General features: G+C 42.7%; 1 protein-coding gene across 1 annotated transcript in view; it reads left to right on the forward strand.

Annotated features, from left to right (window-relative positions):
* The first annotated feature begins 12,915 nt into the window (after positions 1–12,915).
* Positions 12,916–16,306, forward strand: part of LOC149200518 (uncharacterized) — a 41,150-nt gene continuing 37,759 nt past the window's right edge. Inside the window, exon 1 of the mRNA XM_089400965.1 lies at positions 12,916–13,017. Within this exon, the coding sequence (XP_089257091.1) occupies positions 12,916–13,017 (102 nt within the window). The remainder of the gene's footprint in view (positions 13,018–16,306) is intronic.

The following is a 16,306-nucleotide window of genomic DNA, read 5'->3' on the forward strand; positions in this document are numbered from 1 at the left end:
AAATTTAAATAAATTGCTCTAGCATAGAACATACCCAAAACTTAACATACCACTAGGGTTTGGGACAATCAAGGATTCCTTAATGTGGAGGGGTATCATCTAGGGCCCATAGGAACCAAGGTGATGGCCATAGATAAGGGGTAGAGCTCATGTTTTCCTTTTGCCCATGTGCTAAATTTGTATGTCCCGACCATCTTTCACATTTTGTGGTACATTTCCTATTGAAAGTGGCCAAATTATGCTTTTTCTTTTCCTTTTAGCTGCATCAACCTCTGGGGCATTGTTCTAATCCTGACCCAACGTGTGGGAAAAGGGAGGGGGAGTCTAATCCTTTGTGGACCCAATGGAGAAATGTGGACCTGGATGGGAAAAGTGATAAATGGGGTTAAAATGAGTAGAGGGGACTGATGTATATGGTTTCGGGAAGCAAGACCACACAACCAAATTCAGGATTTCCCATGTAGTGCCAACCCTAAAGCTAATAGACAATAAAGGAGATCCCACAAGACTAGGATACAAGGCTAGCCACCAAATCGGGCAGAGGAGACAAGAGTACAAACCTAGCCCACTCTTTCTGTCGAATCCCCCCACCAATCCATGTGCAAAAGTATCCATGATAAGTAAACAAGATTACTCAATTATACCAATGAAAAGTCATACCTTCAAGGTTGGGAGGCCCACCTTCAAACATATGATCATAACAGATGGGTGAGGGACCACATGGATGGATCAGGCGGCAAGATAGTGGCACATCGAGCTATCTGGTGGCTACTGGATACCGGGTGAGGACCATCTAGGAGAAAATTTTCTCCGGTGGGTAACACTCTCGCCGGTGAAAATCTAAGAAGAGCGAGGGACTTAGGCTATTGTGACAGTGGGTCTCTGTCCCAAGTGTTTTGTCCTCTATCTTTTGCCTCTTCACAAGGCCTACTAGTTTGTGTTGCAACATTCTGTTGATTTTTGGTAGCATCAGATGCGCTCTAGACATGAAAATTGGTGGAGGGGCTAAGGCACATGAGATCTCCAAGACCCATAAATCATTTGGAAAAATTCCACCTGCATGGAGAGATATTAAAATAATTAATATTTTTTAATGGGGTTCCTAAGCATAAACTTAGGAAAATAAAATATTAATGTATATTAATATAATGTGGGTGAAAAAGTTCTAAAGAACGAGGATCAAGCCATATCTAATCTTGGTCGTTGATTAGGGACTTAATCTCGGCCGTTGAATCATCAATAGGAAAAGTATAAGAGGAGGCTCGAGGGTCAGTTGGAGACACACCAAGTTGATCAATCAGTTCGATTTTCTAGGGCAAGGTTTGCTGAGGAAATCAAACAAGTGATCTGTTGCATCGAGGGGTAGTTCGACAGAAGGCCGAGAATACATAGCAGAGAGGCAAAGATAGTGCCGGAGAGACAACACAGAGGCATCTTGGGCTGACGCAGAGGTTTGGAGGACTGGCACTGGTGACACAAGAGGCTGGGAAACTGACGCAGAGCTGACACTGGTCAGAAAGAGTTGTGTTGTGGTGTTTTCGTGGGGCAGACTAAGAGTTGAGAGGTAGACGCAGGACCATAGAGGGTGACACAGCCCCTGGAAGGTGATGCAGCTCTAGAGAGAAGCTTGTAGCAGCTTTCGCTGTCCAGCTGAGGAACAGTCGAAGTCACTGTGGGAATCATCATACAGTTACTGATCAACCATAATATCTGTCTCTGGAGCAAGGTATTTTTTCCAAGGAAAATTTCTGAAGGGTGAGCCATTTTTGGCACCCTAGTTGTATTCAAAAAACTGCATAATAATAAAACCCTCATAGCTATTGCACCAATTTTATCGCATTGGGTTTTTTCGAGGACGATTGTCCAAAAATAACGGTGTCCCTTGTGTTGTCTCAGTTTATTTCAGTTGCTAATCTGTATATTTGTGAAGGCTTCTATTGTGTTTATTTCAATATTTATATGATTAAATAACTTGTTAATGTAAAGAACAAGTAGGAGATACTAAATCAGAAATAGTAGTAGGGATTTATGATGTGTTAAATTCAGAAATTTTCACATGGTATCAGAGCTATTGCAGATCACAGGAGGACTGAAGACACCAACAGAAATCTGAAATTTGCAGCAATAGTAGCTATCCTGAAAGAAAACATTGTTCCAGAGTAGAAGCAGCAAGAGAAGAGCTGACGCAGAGCCTGCGTTAATAGTATGAGCCAAGGGAAGGCCCAGCGCAGAGGCAGAGTGAGGCAAAAGAGTTTGACGAAGAGCAACGTTATCCTTTTCTGCCAGGTAGGATTGATGCAGTTGGCCGAAGGAGCAGATTCAACTATTGTAGGGATTGCGCAGAGCTTGAAAGGCTAAGTTTCTTCAGTTGCTGGGGCTTGGGGTGCTGTGGGAAGATTGTGATTTGAGGAGCTGGTGGGACGTTGTTTCTGTCAAAGCAGAACAATGCCTAAGGAGACGAAACCAAGGTAAAGGGAATCACTACCTCGTCATATTTCTAGCCAAGAAATCCAAATCTGTGTTGCAGTCGCAAAGTAGGATTGGAGAGGAGCGGCTCGACAATTGGCAAAAGGATTTCCAAGAGGCAAATCAGGACTCAAAGGGAGTCCAAAAGAGGAGTTGAAATGGAAGTGAAGGGACTGAGGGATCATGACAGGTTGGACGGGGCTTCCAACTTTATCATCTAGAAGGCCAAGATCTTGGTAGTCTTGGATCGACATCACATCAAGGACTATGCCTTGAAAATAGTGGCTATCCCAGTTGACCCAGCTGAGAACGAGAAGTATGAGGATGCCCCGGCGAGGGCGAAGTGCATGATCCTTGACAGGGTCAAAGATCATGTCATAATGCATAAATTTAAGAAGAACACAACAAAGGAGATGTGGGACACTTTGACAACCTTATACCAGGGCTCTTCCATGCAGCAGAAGATGCTATTGGAGAATCAACTGCGGTCATATCAGATGCAGAAGGGAGAGGAGATAGATCCCTTCCTCCTCGAGTTGTAAGAAATTTGGGACCAGCTTACTTCCGTGGTGTCTACACCGGATCCAAAGTTTATAGTCAGGACTGCTTTGAATGTAGTCTTCGAGGACTAGGAGACGTTTTTCCAAAGCATCTTGGGCAGAGCGACTCTCCCTAGTTGGGAGGAGATGTGGGCAGCTCTTCGATAGGAAGAGATCAGGGGGTTGACCAAGGCGGGGAGTAGTTGTAAGGGAGTCAAGTAAAGAAAGAGGAGGAGGAGGATGCCGCTCTAGCATCTATAGGACAGCAAGGGAAGAGGAAGAAGAAGGACATCTCCAAGGTTAAGTGCTTCCATTATGGGGAGCTGGGACATTATGCATGCCAGTGTCCCAAGAAAAAAACCAAGGGAGAGGCTTCCAATTCAAAGGCAGCTCTAGATAAAGCGGAGAAAGAGGTCGAGATTGATGAAAATTGTGCCATGAGTTCTCATGCGCCTCTAGAGAAGAGGTGGGGAGACATCGAGTTGTAGTGAGGAGCACTACATACTAGGGGCAGGATCCTTGAGGTGCCCAAACTCTTAGACCACATCCGGCTACGGTAGCCCTCAACGACAGTAGCATGATGAAAGGTGTCGGGTGGAGCAAGTGTAGTGGAGTAGCAAGGCAATGCTTTAGTGTAGAAATCTGAGGCAGCGTAGTGGAGGTTGCAATAGTGCGAGAGGCACAGAGGTGTATGCAGCAACGCAGTAGAAATAGAGGGAGCACAAGATAGAAACAGAGGTAGCTTTAGCATCACAAGGCTTCCAGATTGACTGGGATGTCAATATTTGGGAGAAGTCAGTTACTTACTTCTCGGTAACTGAGTTGTAGTGCAATAGTTAACAGTGGCAATGCTAGGGGCAACATGGGCAACATATTGAGAGGCAACTGCAGTACAGATGTAGCAGTAATAGTGGAAGTGTCATGGGCAGTAGTACAGGGAGAAACAATGCAGAGGATGTGAGGCAGCAGGCCAAGCATCAACACAGGTACCGACGCGGAGGATCAGTGTGATGTTTTTGTGGTGAAGCATTACTAGAGCACATTCCTTGCTAAGAGGGAGTGTTGATTTTTTGTAGCATCGGATGTGATCTAGCCATGAAAATTGGTGGAGAGGCTAAGGAACATGAGATCTCCAACACCCAGAAATTGTTTGGGGAAATTCCACCTGGATGGAAAGATATTAAAATAATTAATATTTTTAATGGGGTTCCTAGTATAAACTTAGGAAAATTAAAATATTAATGTAAATTAACATATTATGGGGGAGAAAGTTCTAAATAACGAGGATCAAGCCAGATCTAATCTTAGCCATTGATTAGGGACTTAATCTCGGCCGTTGAATCGTCAACAGGAAAAGTATAAGAGGAGGCTTGAGGGTCAGTTGGAGACACACCAAGTTGATCAATCAGTTCAATTTTCTGGGGCAAGGTTTGCTGATGAAATCAAACAAGTGATCTGTTGCAGCAAGGGGTAGTTCGACAGAAGGCCAAGAATACATAGCAGAGAGGCAGAGATAGTGCTGGAGAGAGAGTGTAGAGGAAGTTTGGGTTGACGCAAAGGTTTGGAGGGCCAACGCTGGTAACATAGGAGGCCGAGAAATTGATGCAGAGCTGACACAGGCAGACGCAGAGGTTGGCAGAGCTGACGCTGGGCAGAAATAGTTGCACTATAGTGTTTTCGTGGGGCAGAATGAGTGCTGAGAGGTAGACATAGAGCCATAAAGGGTGACGCAGTCCCTGTAGGGTGACATAGTTCTATAGAGAAGCTTGGAGTAGCTATCGTTGTCCAGCTGAGGAACAGTCGAAGTCACTGTGGAAATCATCATCCGGTTGTTGATCAGCCGTAATATCTGTCTCTGGAGCAAGGTATTGCTGTCGAGGAAAATCTCTTAAGGGTGAGCCATTTCTGGCACCCTAGTTGTATTAAGAAAACTACATAATAATAAAACCCTCATATCTAGTGCACCGGTTTTCCCGCATTGGGTTTTTCCGGGGATGATTGTCCAAAAATAACGGTGTCCCTTGTGTTGTCTCAGTTTATTTCAGTTGTTGATCTGTATATTTGTGAAGGTTGCTATTTTGTTTATTTTGATGTTTATATGATAAAATAACTTGTTAATGTAAAGAACAAGTAGGAGATAGTAAATCAGAAATAGTAGTATGGATTTCTGATGTGTTAAATTCAGAAATTTTCACATTTTTGGCGACGTTGCCAGGGAAGCAATGAGTTTTCCTTCCCTAGAATCATTGAGGGGTTGATTCTTAAAACCAATATTATAGATACTCCTCTGGCGACCCTGAAGTGTTCTATGGAAACTAATGCATAAGCATATCAAAGGAGGGATGGAGGAACCCCACCTATATCATTTTTCGATAAGGTTAGTCTAAAGTTAATACCTACTAAATGGACATGTCCTACTTTAGGTCCTTTTGACTTTGGAAATATCTTAGGGGCTCGTCATCCTACTCCTCAAGATCTCGAAGAATTATCGATTTTTGGTGGAGGCAAACAAGAAGACCCACAACAACAGTTAGAGGCTTATTTTAGGTTCTTGATTGATAAAAGAATTGAGGAGGACGTGGTTATGAGATTATTTTCTCACACATTCACCAGTTATGCTCTTGAATTTTTTAATAATATCCAATGCAAATCCATATCAAGTTGGGATAGCTTCCTCGAGCAATGCATTAAAATATGGGTCGAAGAAAAAAGTATTGTCGAGTTGAACACAAATCTTATCCTGGTCAAGTTATGAGAAGAGGAACCCATAAAAGACTTTAATTGCAGATTTAACATGTATGTCCAACTTGTTCTAGAAAAGCTAAAACCTCTCGGTGATGTGATTCTAGAGTCTTATTGGTCCAAGTGGATGTTGGTGGCCACCCACCTATCCCATTTGGACCCCCACAATTGTCCCTTTTAGTTTTTTAGTTTCTGTAATTGTAGCACAATTTACTATTTTTAGTAGTTTTTCGGGTCCTGAACTTCCGAAGCCATTTTGAGGCCTTAAACGACGTTTTTTTGGAAATTTGGGAGTCTTCCCAAAGTTGTAGTGCTTGGATAGATCTCTCTAATGAGCTATTGTACGTGTCAAATGAAGATTGGGTGCCAAAGTTACGACCCTGGGAAGTTGATGTACTAACTTACCCAAAACGGGGCCCAAAATTTGGCGTTTCATCTTCTAGGGTTAGGTTTTGGGATGTTAAGGGTTTTCCATTGTTTCTCAACAATAAATAGGCCTTCGAACCTCATTGTAACACAGTTCAAAGGCATGTAGCTACCACATCTCTTCTCAGAGATAAACTACCGTCGCCCTAGCTGGCTTATTTCCATTTCTATTTGTAATCATATTTCAGTATTTTACATTAATGAAATGAAGTATTATTTCTGCTGCATCTTTGTGTATATGGTTATCTTTATATTTTGTTGCGTTCTTGTTTAAATCCGGATCAATGGTATCAGAGCGATATGCTTTTTCTCTGTTTTTCTTTGCATGTCCCCAACGAGGTCGGGATATAAGGAGTTAGGGCTTGAACTGGTCAAACCTTTGCAAAACCAGCCTTGAAAATCCCGACGACCTCCCATGGAGGATGAAAATAAAGACGAGGGGGCAAGAGATCCTATCAAAATCTTACTCGAAGAAGCCCTTGAGCAACAAAGGAATGCGATGATGGACAACTTTGCCCAGATCCTTCAGCGACTACCCAGAGGCAACGCATCAGCTTCCAACAGCTACTCTGGAAATGCCACACCCTTTAAGGTACAAGTTAATTTTGAAATCCCCATCATCAAAGGTAAAATAGACGCAGACGCCATAGATAATTGGTTAAATCTGCTAGATGGGTATTTTTTATTCATGATTTTTCCAGTCGGGAAAGGATTATTTTTGTTCCTCAAAGTAGCCCCCCACGTCAAGGATTGGTGGGAAATCGACTACGAGTAGAAGGATGAAAGTACGGGCTCACTATTTTCAGCCGCACCCACTTGGAATTCCTTCTGGGATGCCATCAAGGAGCAGTATTACCCTATCAAAAGCTATGAGGACAAATACATAAAGTGGACCTCGCTGTGGCATGGAAGGGACCAAGATGTGCCAGAGTTCACAAACATTTTTCATACCCTTCGCACACATTTGGGTATCAAGGATTTTGAGCTACATTTGGTACTCAAATACCGCGGTTGCCTACACAGATACATCTAGGAAGAGATGGAGTTCCTGAACATCTCCTCGCTCGGCACGGCGTACCGATACGCTGTCAAAATCGAGCAGAGGTTTAAACAAAAGAAGCGAGACTTTGGATCTGCAAATCCAAAGACCAAAAGACAAAGCCAAGGTGGGGTGATCCAAGACAACCCGTCGAAGCCGCAAGAAAAGAACAACACCATGAAGTCGAAGAAGGACACATGAAAGTGGTGTGAGTTCCACAAAAGCCCCACTCACAACACAAGTGAGTGTCGGATCAAGCAGTCACTGGTGCCCGAGTTGAAGGCTTTAGAATCAGATGCATGTTCTGACCCTGAGTCAGAACCCGACAAGGGGAATGGAAAAGGGAAGCAGATCATTGATGCGGAGCCCAGCGTCACTGTTGTCACCACCAAGATCCAGAAGAATGAGCCTGAAGATCCATAGGAGGGGGAACATCTTTTCCACTCACAGATGTGGGTGAAGGGTTCGCCGCTGCAATTCATTGTTGACGGTGGTAGTCAAAAGAACCTCATTTCAGCAGAGGTCGTGAAGCGGTTGGGCCTACCGACTACACCACACCCATAGCCATATCGGGTGGCTTCACCAAGGACGAGATCTCCAAGTTCGCTAGCACTGCTGCCTTCCCTACAGCATCAAGCCCTTCACAGACGAGGTATTGTGTGATGTTGCACCTCTGGATGTTTGTGATGTACTATTTGGCCAGCCATACTTGTGGAGGCGACATGCTGTGTATGAGTCAAGGCCTCGCGCTGTTATTATTACTTTGGGTAATTCATTATATAGGATACCGGAGGTAGCCCCACCTACTACCACTTCTTTGATCTCTGCTAAGAAATGCAGCAAGATCGTCTCCCAGACTAGGAAATTCATTTTTTGTCTGGTTCGCTCCCAAAGTAAGGGGAAGATCATCACCACATCCATGACCCCCACGAAGGGTTCCTCCACGCAGCAGCAGCAGTAGAGGGATACGGTCATGAAAGAACACAGGAACAACTTCTCCTCACCCACAGGGGTACCACACAAGCTTCAGGTGGGCAACAAAGTCTGGTTGCATCTGCAAAAAGAACACCTTACAAGAGCCCATCAGAAGCTCTGACCACGCCGACATGGTCCTTACACCATTACCAAGGCTGTGGGAAATAATGCTTTGGAGCACAACATTCCTCCATTCCTTCGCTTGCACCAAGTGTTCAATGTGGAACACCCTCGACCATGCTTCCCACCATTACTGGACACATCAGAGATTGCAGAACAACTCACCAAGGACCAAGTTCAGCAAATGAAGGAACTCAATGCAATGGGGACCATTGCTTCCTAAGGGGGGAGGAATGATCTAGGTGGATATTGGTGGCCACCCACCTATCCCATTTGGACCCCCACAACTGTCCCTTTCAGTTTTTCAGTTTCCGTAATTGTAGCACAGTTTACTATTTTTAGCAGTTTTTCGGGTCCTGAACTTCCGGAGCTGTTTTGAGGCCCTAAACGACTTTTTTTGGGAAATCTGGGTGCAACATGAGTCCATGGACCAATGTTTCTCTTTGCAAAGTTGTAGTGCTCAGATAGATCTTTCTAATGAGCTATTCTACGTGTCAAACGAATATCGGGGCCTTCGAGCCTCATTGTAACACAGTTCAGAGGCATGTAGCCGCCACATCTCTTCTCAAAGATAAGCTACCATCGCCCTTAGCTAGCTTATTTCCATATCTGTTTGTAAGCATATTTCAGTATTTTACATTAATGAAATGAAGTATTATTTCCACTGCATCTTTGTGTATGTGGTTATCTCTGTATTTTGTTGCGTTCTTGTTTGAATCCGGATCACTTATCAACAAGCTTTCAAGGGAGCATCGGTATACAACCTAAGGGGTTATGAGCCATCTAGTCTTCTGGATGCCAAAAGTCACGCTCTTAAGATTAGTAGAACTGCCCAAGAGGCTATTCATGTAACATTCGAGGATAATATTCAGGTCACCACTCTGATGGATGAGATTAATAATCAAACCCTCGTTTTGTGCCAAGAACAAAGTCTCATATCTTTTAAAATTGATAATCTATTGGGGCAACCCAATATGACTGAAAAGGCCCCTCAAATTAGTAGTGACCCTCCTATTATGATATATCCCATGAAAATACTTGTTGTGCCATTCTATATACTGCTTAGATTTGGGGATAAGACATTGAAGAATTGTATTCTCGATTCAAGATCTATCACCAACATCATGCCACTTATGATAATGAGAGGTTTAGATCTGAAAAGTACTAGAAGATATAGGAATACGTGGACTATTGGATCTAAAAAGGTTAAGGTGTATGGGGTCATGACAAATCAAAAAGTATCGTTGGAAGGATACCCTAAGACAAAAATTACAATTGACATATTGGTGGTATATATACTGATTGAATGGGGAATCCTTCTTTCTAGAAATTTTCTAAACCAATTTCTCTACTGACAAGTCTCAAGCCAAAATTCCTATGGGAGAAAATTATTATATCATTTTTTATCCACAACCTTCTACTAGACCTTTTATTATCCTCCATGGGGATTTTGATGATGAGTTATGTTACCCACCACCTGTGGGTAGTGTATATAGGAGAAAATTTTTCTCCTAGATGGTCCTCAGTCGGCTGCTAGCAGCCTCTTGCAGCCACCAGATAACTCGATGTGTCATCATCTCCACCACCTGAGCCAGCCATGTGGTCCCTCACCCACTTGTTATGATTGTATGTTTGAAGATGGGTCTTCCAACCCCGAAGGTATGGATATTCATTGGTATAATTGAGTAATTTTCCTTACTTGTCATGGGCACTTTTGGGCATGAATTGGTGGGGGGATTCGATAGAAAGAGTGGGATAGGTATGTATTCTTGTCTCCATTGCCCAATTTTGTGGTTAACCTTGTATACTAGTCCCATGGGATCTCCTTTACTAGCCACTAGCTTTAGGGTTGGCACTACTTGGGAAATGCTGACTTTGGTTGCATGGTCCCACTTCCCGAAACCACATACATAACCACCTTTCCACTCATTTTAGCCCCATTCATCTCCTTTCCCATTCAGGTCCGCATGTGTTCGCTGGGTCCACATAGGGTTAGCATCCCCCCCCCTTGTCCACACCTTGGGTCGGGCTTGGAACGATGCCCCAAAGATTGATGCAGCTAAAAAGAAAAGAAAAACATAACTTGGCGACTCTCAACAGGAAATGTACAACAAAATGCAAAAGATGGCCGAGACATACAAATTTAGCACGTGGGCAAAACCCAAACATGAGCTCTACCCCTTATCAATGTTCATCACCCTGGTTCCTATAGGCCCTAGATGAGCCCCATCCATCATTAGGGAACCAATGATTTTCCCAACCCTTGGTGGGCAATGAATTGCCCCACCTTAAGGGGGTATCCACTGTTATTTATTATACATCATGCTCTCGTCCCCTGGAGCCTCGAGCAGTTATGAAAAAAACCAATCAAAGGCAAAAGGCATATGAAGAAGGGTGGAAAAACAAGGGTCGGGGTAACTCACATACCATGATTTTCTCTCTCCTACACTCATGTACCTAGGTGTGGGCTTCCCCTTTTATAGCTACCCTTGTGCCATGACATGTGGTCTGGATGCTTCCCTTGATCCCCACTTTGTTCCATTACTATACCATTTGTCACATGCCACTTGAGGGATGTACCATGGACATGTCACCCCCTTTAAAGGTTGAAACCACCTAATGGGGTCCTTGATTATCCCTTTATTGAGATTGGAGACACTTGTACATGCCAAAGCCCACTAATGAAGGGCATGCCACCATGAAGTATTTGACGGCAAGGGGGCACATTCGATCTTATGCAGGATTGCATGTGGGTCTCCATTTGGGAATTGGTCTCCCTATACAGGGTCCTAGCCCTCTAGAGGGCCACATTGGAACTTGTAGTGTGAGCGTTGAGAGCCATGGGCCTCCACCATAGCAGGAAGTACTCCATGGATTCCCAAAACCACTCATTGATTGTTTGTGTTCCACCTTTTCGATGAGGATGATGCACCTGGTTCACCATGCCCAACCAGCTCCACACTTGCACCATATGCTTGGCAGATGTTTCAGGGTCCAAAGGATGTCTCTCACTATAGAGGGAGGCCTTATGTTATCATCCTAGCCCTTACAGATGGTCTACAGGCATTTTCGATCCACTTGGAGATCCATGAGGATGTCCTTGTGCCCCCACACTCACTTGGGAGAACCATAGGTTCTTGCTTGCCAACCCTCTATCCACTATGATTGGATTCAATTTTTGCATCATGGCACCCCTTGGAGTTCATTGGGCCTCCTCAATGGCCCAATGACTCACTGTGGATCATTCTGCCCTCTTGAGAGGCTTATTCTTATATTATTGAGCTATTTTGGTGGGCTTGTCACCAAAAGTATTGTTATTATGCACATTATTTTATTTTACAGGCATTATTAGTCCAAATTAGGCTATTCAAATCCCTTAGAGGATTGTATAAATAGAAGAGAGGCATTCTCTCTCATGCATCATCACTTGGATTGGATTGGTATCTTGTTAAATTTGGCAACTAGGGCCAAGCATCACCTTGCACAGCTTTTATGAGGCAGTCGATATTTTTCTTGGATTCCTCTTTCTGAGAGGTGTAGGATTTATCTAAAGATCATCCCATTCTAACATGTACAAATGAAGTTATGAATTTATTTTGATTATGGACAAATTGTCAAGGTTGGACAACCATCAAATTAGCCTCCTCCAGCCTTCAACATTGCATATAAATACAAGGTGCCTCCTCCTCATTTTGGCATCTCATCTCATTCATCTTTATCTCTCTCATATTGCTTGGGTATGGATTTCTGGGCCTCTCTCTCTCCACAAGTGCAAAAGGAAGACTGTCTTTTCTAGCTGCTGTGTTGACCAGATTTGACCAAAATTTCAGGAAGCTAACTTTGATCACCGTTGACCCTATTTGACTTCGGTTTTGTGAGGGAGACTTCTGTTTGGGTAGACCACTATTCTAGGCACAAAAATAGAGGCAGTTTTACCCCTGCGTTGACCAATGTTGACTGCCCTAATTTAGGTTGTTGTGTTGACTTTTGTTGACCAGATTTGATTGGTTATTTTCGGATTGTTTTGGGCTGCATTATCTCGCTGTTGGAGGCTGAGTTGACCAAGGTTGACCGAGTTGTTTTGGAGGTCAATTTCAGACTTGTTGACCAACATTGACTTTTTGGTTAGGGCTTTTTGTTTCTACTATTTTGACTAATCAGTTTGGGCAAGTGAATATTGTATATTGTACTCTCTCTCTGCTAAACTTTTGAAGAATTATAGGAAGAATTGAATAAGGGTTTCCCCACAGTGGGGTTTGTCCCTGGCTGGTGCCATATCTTGTGTCCTCTTGTGTTGGCTTGTCTTCTACTATTATTGTTTATGTTATATTTGCATTTTACTATCATGTCAATGTGATTGTTATAATGGATATGATATTGGGCTAATAAAGAAAATTGAAGTAAAATTGTTCTAAGCATAGAACATACCAACGTTATCCTAAAATTAACATGGTATCAGAGCTGAGGTGAAGACAAAGCCCAAGCAAGAGTGAAGAGCAATCGCTAAGAGGAGCAATCTTTGATCAAGAACAAGTCTCAATGGCCTCCAAATCCTACTTCAAGTATGATGATAAGCTTCATGATAAGTCTGATTATCATGCATGGAAGATGTCTCTTGATTTGAGTTTAGAAGAACAAGATGCCATGCATTATGCACAGGGAAAGATTCTGGAACCTCCTTCAAATGCACTGGCTGCTACTAAGACACAGGTTGGTTGGCATGTTCAAATCTAGCAATGCAAATCAAATTCTTTTCCTCAAGAACAACCTGGAGGATATAAAGGAGGGAAAAGGTGAGGATATTCAATCCTACTTCATGAGGATTACCGAGATAGAAAATGATCTTCTTTCGATTGGTGAAGCTATTGCTGACAGGGAGCTCACTCTCATTGCCCTTGGAGGTCTTCCTACCGAATGGCATGTGTTCAACACTACTATTCTCAATAATGACAGAATTCCAGGTTTTGAAGAATTGCTGACTAGATGTTCTCAAGAAGAAACAAGGATGATGGAATTGGAAAATTCCTTCAAATAGGAATAATCCTACCGCATTCTCCGCTCATGCCAAGAAGAAGAACAATGCAGGTTCAAAGAAGCAAAGTCAATGAAGACCAAGATTTAGAAATGGAAGGAAGGGAAGATGCTTTGTTTGCAACAAGTTTGGTCACGATGCTAGGGAGTGTCCAAATAGAAGGGATACATCTCATGGTGATGATCAAAATCATTCCAGGGGCAACAACAACAATCAAAGGAATCACAGGTTCAACAACAAAGGGAAAAGGAATGCTTATACTAATTCTAAGCAAAAGGAATTTTATCTTATATCTGCCCTCTCTACTGCCTCTCCTTCGAGTACTTTGGGAAATTGGTTGATTAATAGTGGCGCCTCAAGGCACTTCACCAGGTACAAGGAAGCTCTTTCAAATCTGATAGAGAAGGATATAAATTTGGAAATTATCCGTGGAGACAATGCCACCTATCACGTGAAGGAAGTTGGGAATGTTACCCTTCAATTGAATCAAGGTAACACTGTTCATCTTCAAGAAGTACTATATGTACCTGATTTAAAGAAGAATCTAGTTTCTATCTCGAGGATGGAAGACAAAGGATTCAAGGTGGCATTCATCGATGGAAAGGTACGTGTGTGGAAAAGAAATTTCAAAGAAGCATTTACTCTTGGATTCAGGGTTGACAGTTTATATCAAGTTGGAGGAAGTCCACTGGAAGCCATGTCTTGCAACACATCTCTTCAATTCGAACTATGGTACTGGATGTTTGCTCATCTTCACTATAAGGCTCTACCCGATGCAAGGAAGATGGTTATAGGTATACCCGAATTCAAAATAGAGCATGGAGGTGTATGTCAGGGATGTGCCGTGTGAAAACATACAAGAGGACCATTCTCCTCAAGTGAGCAACACCACAGACATTTTGCAATTGGATTATATTCTAATCTATTTGGTATGTTGCGTTTGACATCATTAGGAGGATATTTATATTATGTTGGCTTTGTGGATGACTTCTCTCTCAAAACTTAGATATATTTCTTGAAGAAGAAGGAGAAAATATTCTCATGGTTCCGTGCCTTCAAAGCCTTGGTGGAAAATCAAACAGGGAAGAAGATCAAGATATTGAGGACCTATAATGTAACCGAGTATGAGTCAAATGAATTCACTGACTATTGCAGGGAATCTAGCATTAACAGGGAGACTACTACTGCATATAATCCTAAGAAAAATGGTGTTGCTGAAAGGAAGAACCATTCCATTTATAAGCCACTCATGTCATGCTTCATGATCAAGGAATTCCAAAGTTCCTATGGGGAGAAGCTACTAACACTACTGTGTACATTCAAAATCAATGCCTTCATTAGGCATTGGACTCCAAAAATTCGAGGCATTTGGGAAGAAAGGAACTTTTGTGGGCTACAGTGAAACTTCTAAGGCATATAGAATCTATGTGCCTGGTAAAACAGAAGTAGAGTTGAGTCATGATGTCATCTTCAATGAGGATGCTGCCCTAAGGAAGATTAGCAATCTTCCTATTCTAAGGAAGGACAAAGAAGCAGATGCAGGAAATCATGGAGATTCGCAAGATGAGCCAATGCTCGATGTTGAAGAATCGATGGGTCCCATTGATCCTCCTCCTCATGAGCTCTCCTCCTCTAAAAGGAGACCCTCATGGCTAAGGGAAACTCTTGAAGATGCCGAGATACATGTTGCACTGAGGGGGACATTTCGTGAAAGCAAGAAGCCTAATAGGTACCAAGGGTATTTAACCTGAACCTTGCTCATTCGAAGAAGTTGTGAAGCAACAAGTATGGAAGCTATGAACAAAGAGTACGCGTCAATTATGAGGAATGATGTCTGGGATGTGATCCCTAGACCCCAGGACAAATTTGTTTTCACCTCTAAATGTATCTACAAGATAGGGACAATAGTACTACCGATGGACGCATCGTGTACTAGCGTACTCCCTATGCTAGGATGTTGATATTGATTTGGGATCAATGGGAACTGACTATGGGTCAGTTAAGAGTGGTATGACACACTCTCCGTTGTTGGAGATTGACTTCGGGTCAGTGAAGAATGGTATGATACATTCTCAATCATTTCTTATTTCTTCATGGTTCAGTAGAGTAGAACAGAGCAGAGCAGTACAGTGACAGGGATGGTACAAATTGTCAGATAGTTTGGTAGGTGATGTTCTCCCTAATTGAGTGGGAGTGTTAAATTTGGAAACTAGGGTCAAACATCACTTTGGACAGCTCTTATGAGGAAGTTGATATTTTTCTTGGATTCCTCTTTCTGATAGGTGTAGGATTGATCTAAAGACCATCCCATTCTGACATGTACAAATGAAGTTATGAATTTATTTTGATTATGGACAAATTGTCAAGATCAACCAACCATCAAATTAGCCTCCTCCAGCCTTCAACATTGCATATAAATACAAGGTGCCTCATCCTCATTTTGTCCTCTCATCTCATTCATCTTTCTCTCTCTCATCTTGATTGGGTACGGATATTTGGGCCTCTCTCTCCACACGTGCGAAAGGGAGACTATCTTTTCTAGCTGCTACATTGACCAGATTTGACCGAAATTTTAGGAGGCTGACTTTGACCAGCGTTGACCCTGTTTGACTTCAGTTTTGTGAGGGACACTTTTGTTTGGGTAGGCCGTTGTTCTAAGCACAAAAATTGAGGTAGTTTTATCCCTGCATTGACCAGTGTTGGTTTCCCTAATTCAGGGTGTTGCATTGACTTTTGTTGACCAGATTTGACTGGTTATTTTTAGAATGTTTTGGGCTGCATTATCTTGTTGTTGGAGGCTGATTTGACCAAGGTTGACCAAGCTCTTTTGTAGGTCAATTTCAGCCCTATTGACCAGCATTGACTTTTTGGTTAGGGCTTTCTGTTTCTGTTGTTTTGACTGATCAATTTGGGCAAGTGAATATTGTAAATTGCACTCTCTCTCTGTGCTAAACTTTTGAAGAATTA

Source organism: Pinus tabuliformis, chromosome 2_1, assembly GCF_031772625.1.
Source record: "Pinus tabuliformis cultivar Carrire ecotype Pingquan chromosome 2_1, CPIR1, whole genome shotgun sequence".
Lineage (NCBI taxonomy): Eukaryota > Viridiplantae > Streptophyta > Pinopsida > Pinales > Pinaceae > Pinus > Pinus tabuliformis.